The following is a 9,083-nucleotide window of genomic DNA, read 5'->3' as shown; positions in this document are numbered from 1 at the left end:
AGCATTCTGGGTTAGCTACTGATCTCCAAATTTCCACGTGAATTACCAAGTGTGATTTACAGATATAAGAATACGTTTCTATGTTTTGTTATCGCCTCTTGGAAAAATACTGCAATTGCATCAATATCATCCTAGATGTAATTTAACACCCCCGATTTACAAAGGGGAAAATGCCGTTTATAGCCAAGACCAAATATATAATAAATGTGAACGGTGGATTCAGGTCAACAAAAAAAATGATAAAATATCTAGTTTAATTTTTACTTTTAAACATCAAGGCAGAGGCCCTTGGACCCAGGATTTATAATAGGTGTTATAGGCCCAAAGGCAAATTTGGAGTATTGAAAAGCTAAAAAAAACCGTCAAAAAAAATTTTTAAAGATTATCCAAATCAGAAAATACTCCAGGAGCTACAGCTGCTCCCTGTCTCTTAGGGAGTCTTGGTCGTCATCTCTGCAGCCGCACAGAAGAGGCAGCAAAAGTTCTGTGAGTACATCAAGGACTTTCAGAGCCTGAAGAACTTTTCCTACTTTTCTGGAAAAAAGGAAAGGCTGGCCCTTATTCGGGGTAGCCGAGAGGGGGACGGGCACGCGGCCGTCTCTAGTCACTGGTAGATAAAAAGGGCCCGGCCCGCGGGTTAGTGTCGCCGGCGCCTGCCTTGCTGGGCGCACACGCACTTACGTCGGTGATCGTGTTCAGGGCCGTGTCCGCCCCGATGCTGAAATCGGAGCCGGGCACGTTGTTGGAGACGGTGGCGGGAACCATGACCATGGGGACACAGAACTCCTCGTGTTTCTCCCGGGCTGCGGACAGTTCCAGGAGTCCCAGGTAGGCCTGTCAGACAAGTGCGGGAAGTTGTGGGGCCGGGGAAGGGGGAGGGTGGGGCGTCGCGGGAAGCGCCACTCCTGCTGCAGCTCAGGGAGCACACGGGGGACCAGAGGCACTGGAAAACCAACAGAGCCGCGTTAGGACCACGGACCAGGACACGCAGGTGTTAAGCACAGAGGAGGAGACGGGACATCGTCGCTTAGAAGCAAGGCTACATCTCTTCTTGGTAAAAGTCTGATTATTTGAGGTTCCTCTGTTTTCTTTAAAGGAAACCAAAAGCTTGTCTTAGAACTGATCTTCGTTGAATAGAAAAAAAATGAGGACTACAATCCAATATGTGATTTAAATAAAGTCTCCACTATCTTACTGTCTGAGCAGCCAACGGACTTCAGGTCGAGAGTTGGCATCATGTCATCAGACTTGAAACCCACCAGCGCCCCGAACAGAGGAGCCCAGGTGAGGACCGCAGCTCCGGTTACCTGACGGGCTGCGGCACTGTGGCCACCTGTTTGTTACTCTGTGCGTCACGGCCAGCCCTCAGCAACGGGGCGGGGGGTCTGGAATTGGGTCTTGGGGCAGCCGGCGCCTGCCGTGCCCGTGGGAGCCCACCCGGGCGGTGCTCACACCTGCAGCCTGACGGGCAGGTCAGCAGAGCGGCGGGAACCTACCTCGAACCCCCCGATGATGAGCAGGGCGTGGATGCTATGCGTGTGCATCTGCGCGGCGATCGCCTCCAGATACTTCCCCGGTAGAACCCTAAGAATAGTTAAATCCAGAGGTGAGGTCAGATGCCGCACGCTCCACACGGCGCGTGACACACATTGCATGGGAAACCGCGGAAGTCACGCTGCCCCGCCCGGCCGCCTCCCCGAGGACCGGAGAGAGGACTGTTACCCTCCTGCCGTCGCGGGGCAGACAGCAGCAGGGCTGTGCTAGGCAGGAGCGGCCGGGAATTTCATCTCAAAAGGGAGTAATCGTACATTTGATCTACATTAAAATATCCCATCATCCGCAGCTACGCGGAACACCGAAGCTTACTGTGATTCAGAAAAAGACGTTTTTATACCAGAATTCCCGGGTGGCAGAGCCGCCGTTCCCACCAACACCGCCCACCGCGGACGCTGCTTTGGGCTTGTTTACGGTGCAGTGACCCAGGCTCAGTGGCATCCGTCACTCTGTGACCTCAGGGGACTTCCCAGACAATAATCCCTCATTTCCTGGACTGAGGACAGGTAACCTCCCCGAACCGCATCCTTTAGGAACATTTCGTAGGAAAACGGAAGCCCCGTGACACCCGCGATTCTCTTCTGGGACTGGCCTGTTCCTCTTCCGACAGAGCAGGTCGGGGAGTCAAGGTTTGGAGATTACCGTTTTGTGCCGAGAATGGACCCGCCTTGCCCTGTCCAGCCGCCAACGTCTGTCCAGCCGATTTCTTTGATCTAACGTGAAACACAGAATGAGACGGCTGAAGCGAGGAAAGAAAAGGGAGTTAGAGCAACAGCTCCAACAACTGCCTTCCCGTGACGATCTGCAAAGCGCGTGTGGTCGTGGGATGCTCTCGCGGCGACGCCCAGCGCGCCAGGACGTGATGGGCCCCCCAGGCGACAACTAGCGGGGAGCCCCAGGGCGCCGTGCGCCGCGGGAGGGGCTCTAGAGCAGAGGCCGTGCCGTCAGTCGGAAGCCCTCGTGTCTGCAGCGCCACGGGGCCTGGGCCGCGGCCTGCCCGCCCACGGTGAGGTCCAGACCTGCGCGCGCACTGCCCGCGGCCTCCCGGGTCACTCACCTGGCCTTTGGCGAAGCCGTCGAAGCCGTCGTAGATCGCGAGCATCCTGTGGCCGTCGGCGATGCCCACACGCACGGCTGCACGCACAGCCGCGTTCATCCCCGCCGCGGGCGCACCCACGTTGATGATGGCCACGTTGCAATTGCTCTGCAAACAGGAGGCGGCGGCGCCAGGTCATTGGCATGTACGAGTCCCACACGCCGCACACCCGGCGGTGGCCCACGCGGCACCAAGCCAGGAAATGGGGGCCTTGGGCCACACAAAGATGGCAGCCAGGGAGGAAGGTCAGTCAGCCAGAGGTCAGGGTGACCTTCCGGGCGCTGACATTTGGGCTGGGCCTCTGTCCACCGGGCGGAAGGAGGCGGAGGCTGCCTACCCACCTTGGGGATCTGATCGTCCGGCAGCTTGATGGCGAGACGCTTGTAGGTGTTCAGGTTGTTCTCGAAGCTCCTGCAAGAAAGGGACGCGGTCGGCCCAGAGCGAGACTCCTGGACGCAGCCGGAGGGGGCTGGTCCGGGCAGAAGGGGCCGCGCAGAGCAGCAGCCTCACTTGCGGCAGGTCTGTGACACGTGACCTCGTACCGGCACCTCGTTAGCTCCGGAACAGCCCCGACCTTGCCAGAAAGACTAACAACGAATGAAAAAAATAGTTTCTCCCTAACTATCATCTAGGCCCTCAACCTGCGAAAACAGTGCCTGCGTATCGCCCGACTCAAGAGAGAAAAACACGGCCGGGCGCGGTGGCTCACGCCTGTAATCCTAGTTCTCTGGGAGGCCGAGGCAGGCAGATTGTTTGAGCTCAGGAGTTCGAAACCAGCCTGAGCAAGAGCGAGACCCCATCTCTACCAAAAATACAAAGAAATTAATTGGACAGCTAAAAATATATAGAAAAAACTAGCCGGGCGTGGTGGCGCATGCCTGTAGTCCCAGCTACTCGGGAGGCTGAGGCAGGAGGATTGCTTGAGCCCAGGAGTGTAAGGTTGCTGTGAGCTAGGCTGATGCCACGGCACTCACTGTAGCCCAGGCAAAAGAGTGAGACTCTGTCTCAAAAAAAAAAAAAAATGAGAGAAAAACACAACTTCCGGGCACGTTCTCGGCAGCCCGGCCGAGGAGCGCGCGGTCCCTGCGACACAGAGCTCTCCGCAAGACGCCTCACCTCCCCCGGAGCCGCACGGCGTCCTTAAATCTCCCCTCGTCCATGGCCTTCTGAACGTCCTGGGTCTGTGAAAAAAACGTTGAAAAGAGAGAAAGCGTCAAGACTCAGCCTTTCCACGCCGAGACCCCGTCCACGGCCCGCGCTGGGCCCGTCGCTGCGCAGCTGGGAGGTCGGGGCCGCGGAGGACGCTGCCCGAGAGCGGCGGCACCGGCTGTCCGGGGCCACGAAGCCCTGAGGTCTTGCTCCAGAGAGCAAAGCCGGAGCACGTGACCCTCCCAGGCAGGGTTCCAAAAGGTTCTCGGTCTGATTCTGGAGGGAAAACGGAGCACAAGACACCGCCTTGCTGGGGCTGGGGGAGCTGAGCGAGGTCACGGCGGCCGGGGGGCGCAGAGGCCCGGCCCGCCCGGGAGCTGCAGGGTCTGGGGTGGGTTATTTCTGTCTCTGAACTCCAGCTTCCTCGTCTGTTTGATCAGAAAACACCCCGACTTCGGGTGACGTCTGTGGCCGCTGAAAACACGTCAGCCCCTCGGGAAACACCGGACAACAGCAGCTCCGGGGACCGGCTCCCCCCGCTCCGAACCCCAAAGCCCCGGAAGGACGGTCTGAAGGTCGAGCAGGTTGCACCTGCCACGTCCGTCTCCACCAGACACAGAGACGGGGAAGCGGCTCGGAGCAAGCGTCCTGCACGAGCAGGGCCACGGTCTGGCCCTCGCACTCAACACACACACGACACGTGCACCACCACACACGCTCCGACAGGCATGCACACGCACGCACACACGTGTAACAGACGCGGGCTTCCGGAAGTTATGTGTCCAAGGTTACTTTCGACAAGTCCCTTGTCTTATCACTCAGTTACTTCTTTGCACACGTTACACAGACGCACACCTCGGGGCCACCGGAAAAACCAAACGGAACGAGAGCCATGAATTCCGCTTCGGGAAATTAAAGAGCAGACAGTGGCGAACGCCGCTGACCCCACGCCTCCGGCCTGCTGGTCAGTCGGCTGGAGGTTATGGTTCCTTTTCCCTCCCTCCATTTCCAGACATTCCCGTGGCGGCGTCGCTGACCGACGGCCTTGTGGATGGGAGGCGGCTGACGCTGGAGCCGCAGAGCCAGGCGACGCTCCCCCGGGACAGGCCGCAGCCGGGTCTCTCCAGGGCCACTTCCTGGCAGGTCTCATGGGGGCAGGGTGGGGACAGGAGCCTCCCGCCACCCCCAGGGACGTCCCACCCGTCCTCAGAAAAGCCATTTAGCCCACGGGTCCCGGCCTGACGGCAGCCTCTGTCCCCACCACACCTCCCGCCTCGGCCGCGGGGCAGGCGCACCCAGCTCACCATCTGCACGCACTCCATCAGCGGCAGGCGCACGGCCTGGTTCCCGCTCAGCGACACGACGCAGGGCGGTGTCTCGGGGGTGGCCTCCAGCAGGGCGATGACGGCCGCCACCCCCATGCGGCTGGCCTGGGGACAACGTCCACGCTGGTCACGGGCAGCCCACGGTCCTGTCCTCCCCCCTGCAACCTGCTTTCTGCCCTGGTCTCCCCTGGTCTGGGGCGGGTGCCCGCAGCCCTCCCCACCCCCCCACTCTCCCTAGCAAAGCGACTCCAATTCCAGGAGGACCGGCAGGGCGGGAGCAGAGGGAAGGTCTGGCTGCGAGGACCCAGAAACGTTAGGAGCAGAGAACCGGCCTCGCAACTGCTGCCCCAGCCGGTCTCCATCCTCGCGCTGGGAACGGCACCATCGCCCCGGTGGCAGGCGCTCTGCTCCCCGCGTCGGAGCGCCCACGGGCCTAGGGACCCCGCCACGCTAGCAGGTCCCAAAGGACCTTTAAGAGAAGGGCACGGGGCGCCAGCATCTGGGGGTGAGCGCCCAGCGAGGCTTCCCACGCACCGGCTCCCGGAGTCCCCGCGACAACGCCCGGCCCTGCCTCCCGCTCACCAGGATCCTGTCGAACGCGGAGGGTGTCCCTCCTCTCTGCACGTGTCCGAGGATGGTCACGCGCGTGTCGTAGCCCAGCTGCCCAACGACGAGCTGCAAAGAAACACCCATTAGGAAACGCGGAGCCGCGGCGCGGGCCGGCAGCCCGGACTGCGCAGCGGGTTCCGGGTGCTGAGAAAGACTCTTCTGTCCTTTCTCCAGATCTAATCGGGAAAAACGGTCACTTCTAAATTTTGCTTCCCGAAGGAATGTTTAGTTTAATCGTAACGGCTAGCTGAAATACATCTTTTAAGATAATGCTTTTATTACCAAAACAAAACCTGTATCTCCCGTCCTTGCAAATGAATGTAAGTAACTTGATTTCTTAAAAACACTGTTTCGGTAGCTTCTATTTAAAGTATTGCTTGTATTTCATAAACACGTAACATTTCCCTTTAACCACCTTACGTCTGCGCAGCTCTGATTTGCAAAGCACGACCCAGTAACGTCAAGGCAACCCCCCCGCCCCCCGCCCCGGGCCGTGCGCAGCCCGTGGTGACTTGTCCCGCCACCGCGCTACCCCCACCCCACTCGCCCCTCCATCAAACAGCGGGACTGGGCGCGTCAAAGCCGCGTTCCTCCTTGGTCCTGTTTCACATCAGTGGGAAAGAAAACCTTTGCCCGGACTTCGTTGGCTGCTCCTCACAAATACTGGTGGGCGTCCTCCCGCAGCATCCGCCTGTGTTTGAACACGGTGCGGAGCTGGCGTTGGCATCGGTAAGAGACACGCGTTGTCGTTAACTGACCGCAACTGAGCATGACGGAGAAGCCGCCTTGCAAAGCCGGGCCGGTGCCGTCTCCTGCCCGGGCCGGCAGCGTGAACCGGAGCCGTGCACGGCCCCGCCTGCCGCAGCCCTGGCGAGACAGGCAGGCGGGGTCGGAGCGAGCCCCGTGGCACCGAGCCTGCGTCTGCCCCTACCAGGGCCGCCAGGACGCGCTGAGCCCGGCACAGAGCCTTCTTCATAAGAACGAGCCCCGCGGGTGCTGGGGCCGGGAAGACACCACCTTTCCCACTGCCCTGGGTCGGCTGCCAAGAGCTCAGTCCTCACTCTCGGAGCCCTTCACCTTTAAGGGCCACGACTTTCTAACACGAAGACCACGCGTGGCCACGCGACCGGGACGCCTCTGTTTCTGCTGGGTAGCTGTGTGTTTCCCCTGCCGTCCAAGTCACGAGTCATCATGAAAACGTTTTTAAATGTCGGGGAAAAAAGCGCCCAATGATGACGCCGGGTTCTAAGCCAGAGCCCTGCCGCCGGGGCAGCTCCGACCCCGGGGAGAGAGCGGGGGGCGTGAGGAGAGAGCGGGGGGCTCACCTGCTTGACCTCCTCAGAGGTGATGGGCTTGTTCTTCATGTCAATTGCTCCTTCAGCCACAATGATGATATTGAGCCTTTTTTTCCGGGCACGGTTCTAAAGAGACAGAAAATCAATCGAATTCCTAGTCCGTGGTTAACGACGACCACGGCAGAAACACAGGGGTTTGTGTCGAACGCAGGTGGCCTCTTTGCAGGCAGAAGTCTCGCCCGTCACCAGAACTGCCCACGGCGGTGCCGGGAGGAGGTAAAGCTGCTCTGGGTGAGGGCAGGGGTCGAGGGAGGAGAGGCCTTTGCGTCGGCAGCTCAGGTGACACCACACGACAGAGGAAAGCCCAGGGCGGGTGCGAAGTGCTGACCGGCAGGGTCCCCTAGGGAGGAACAGAGATGGGACCCACAGCTGTCTCCGCACAGCGCGCCGCCTGCTTCCTTCACACCCGAAGCTCCCTGCACCGCCCTGCGGACCAACGCACTCACGCCGGAGCCAGAGGCGTCCCACCATCACGATTAGGTAGTACGGCCCGCAGGCAGGGGAGGCGGGTGGCAGGAAAGATAGAGTTGGGAACAAGCCCAGACGGCGGATCCTGGGCAGCCACAGCTGCGCCCGAATGGCCAGCACGGACCCTCGGGACGCCGCGGTTGTTGTGGCCACATCGTCACACGCAGGCTCACAGTGGTCACGAGAGCCTGGAATGATCTGTACGGTGAACGCTGCAGCCACCCCACAGTGCGGATTAACTCACTCTCAGCGCACGTGCTTTCTTTTCTTTTTTTATTTTTTGAGACAGAGTCTCACTGTGTTGTCCGGGCTAGAGTGCCGTGGTGTCAGCCTAGCTCACAACAACCTCAAACTCCTGGGCTCAACAATCCTCCCGCCTCAGCTTCCCGAGTAGCTGGGACTACAGGCATGTGACACCATGTCCGGCTAATTTTTTCTATGTATTTTTAGTTGTCCGATTAATTTCTTTCTATTTTTAGCAGAGACGGAGTCTCGCTCTTGCTCAGGCTGGTCTCGAACTCCTGAGCTCAAACGATCCTCCCACCTCGGCCTCTCAGAGTGCTGGGATTACAGGCGCGAGCCACCGTGCCCGGCCTGGACATCCTTTCTGTAAAGTCCCAAATGAGAGACCGTCTGGTAGAAAGTGTCTCCAGGGGCTGTGTGGAGCCCAGAGCAAGCAGTACCTGAAGCCGCCCCTGCCGGAGTCGGGGCCGCCCGGCGTGCTCTAAGGAGCCTCGCCCTGTCCCAGCACCAGGTGTTGCAGACACACTTGTTCTGGGCTTGACAGACACTAAATGTGCTGTGCATTAAAGGATTTATTAATCAAATGTTTTCTTAAAGCTGTAAAGATATAAGCACAGGGTGATTACTGAAAGAATAATGGAAGGAGCGACAACCTCCAATAAATGTGAGTTTGGCTAAACCGCCACGCCTCGTCCACAAAATGTAACATTCTGAAGTGGTTATAAGTGACGGACCGTCCGTGCGTCGGCAGGGAAGACAGCCACCCTGGCTACGATTTATCGGGTGCCTCCGTGTGCTTTACCCGTATGGTTAATTCGGCCATTGAATCGTCACAAAAATACTAGGCAGGACATGGCAGTACCACCCGCATTACGGGTCAGGAACTTGGGACATAGCAACGTGAGGTTGTTTGCCCAAAATCACCGTCAGTGGTAGAAGAATGAGGACATGAGTTTAAAATAAAATGATTGAAAATAAAATCTATTATACTGAAATATGTGTTTTACTGTATTTTAATAAATTTAACATTTACGGCACTGAAATACATACGTTTTGGGGGCTTGTTTCTAGGCTAATTTATCCAGCAAGATACTTGGAAAAAATTCTAGCAGTGCTAAGTTAATGACCGATAAAAATGCACCGCAGACACAATGCTATCAAGTGTTTCCACACACGGGTTAATTTAAATCATCCGTCCTAACTCTGCCCACACTTGGGGGTGACGACAGCAGGCTCTTATTCTTGTCATACCTGACGGCCCGGTTTCTAAATCATGGAACCCAC

General features: G+C 58.2%; 1 protein-coding gene across 1 annotated transcript in view; it reads right to left on the bottom strand.

Annotated features, from left to right (window-relative positions):
• The window catches only part of PFKP (phosphofructokinase, platelet), a 66,480-nt gene that overhangs the window by 24,566 nt on the left and 32,831 nt on the right, over positions 1-9,083 (bottom strand). The window contains exons 8-16 of the mRNA XM_012664929.1: positions 7,059-7,154; positions 5,707-5,799; positions 5,104-5,229; positions 3,767-3,831; positions 2,992-3,061; positions 2,612-2,758; positions 2,197-2,267; positions 1,497-1,584; positions 682-834 (exon numbers count right to left, since the gene is read on the bottom strand). Coding sequence (XP_012520383.1) covers positions 682-834; positions 1,497-1,584; positions 2,197-2,267; positions 2,612-2,758; positions 2,992-3,061; positions 3,767-3,831; positions 5,104-5,229; positions 5,707-5,799; positions 7,059-7,154 — 909 coding nt within the window. The remainder of the gene's footprint in view (positions 1-681; positions 835-1,496; positions 1,585-2,196; positions 2,268-2,611; positions 2,759-2,991; positions 3,062-3,766; positions 3,832-5,103; positions 5,230-5,706; positions 5,800-7,058; positions 7,155-9,083) is intronic.

This window comes from Propithecus coquereli, unplaced genomic scaffold, assembly GCF_000956105.1.
Source record: "Propithecus coquereli isolate 6110/MARCELLA unplaced genomic scaffold, Pcoq_1.0 Scaffold94, whole genome shotgun sequence".
Taxonomy (NCBI): domain Eukaryota; kingdom Metazoa; phylum Chordata; class Mammalia; order Primates; family Indriidae; genus Propithecus; species Propithecus coquereli.
This window is presented reverse-complemented; position numbering and strand designations above follow the sequence as displayed.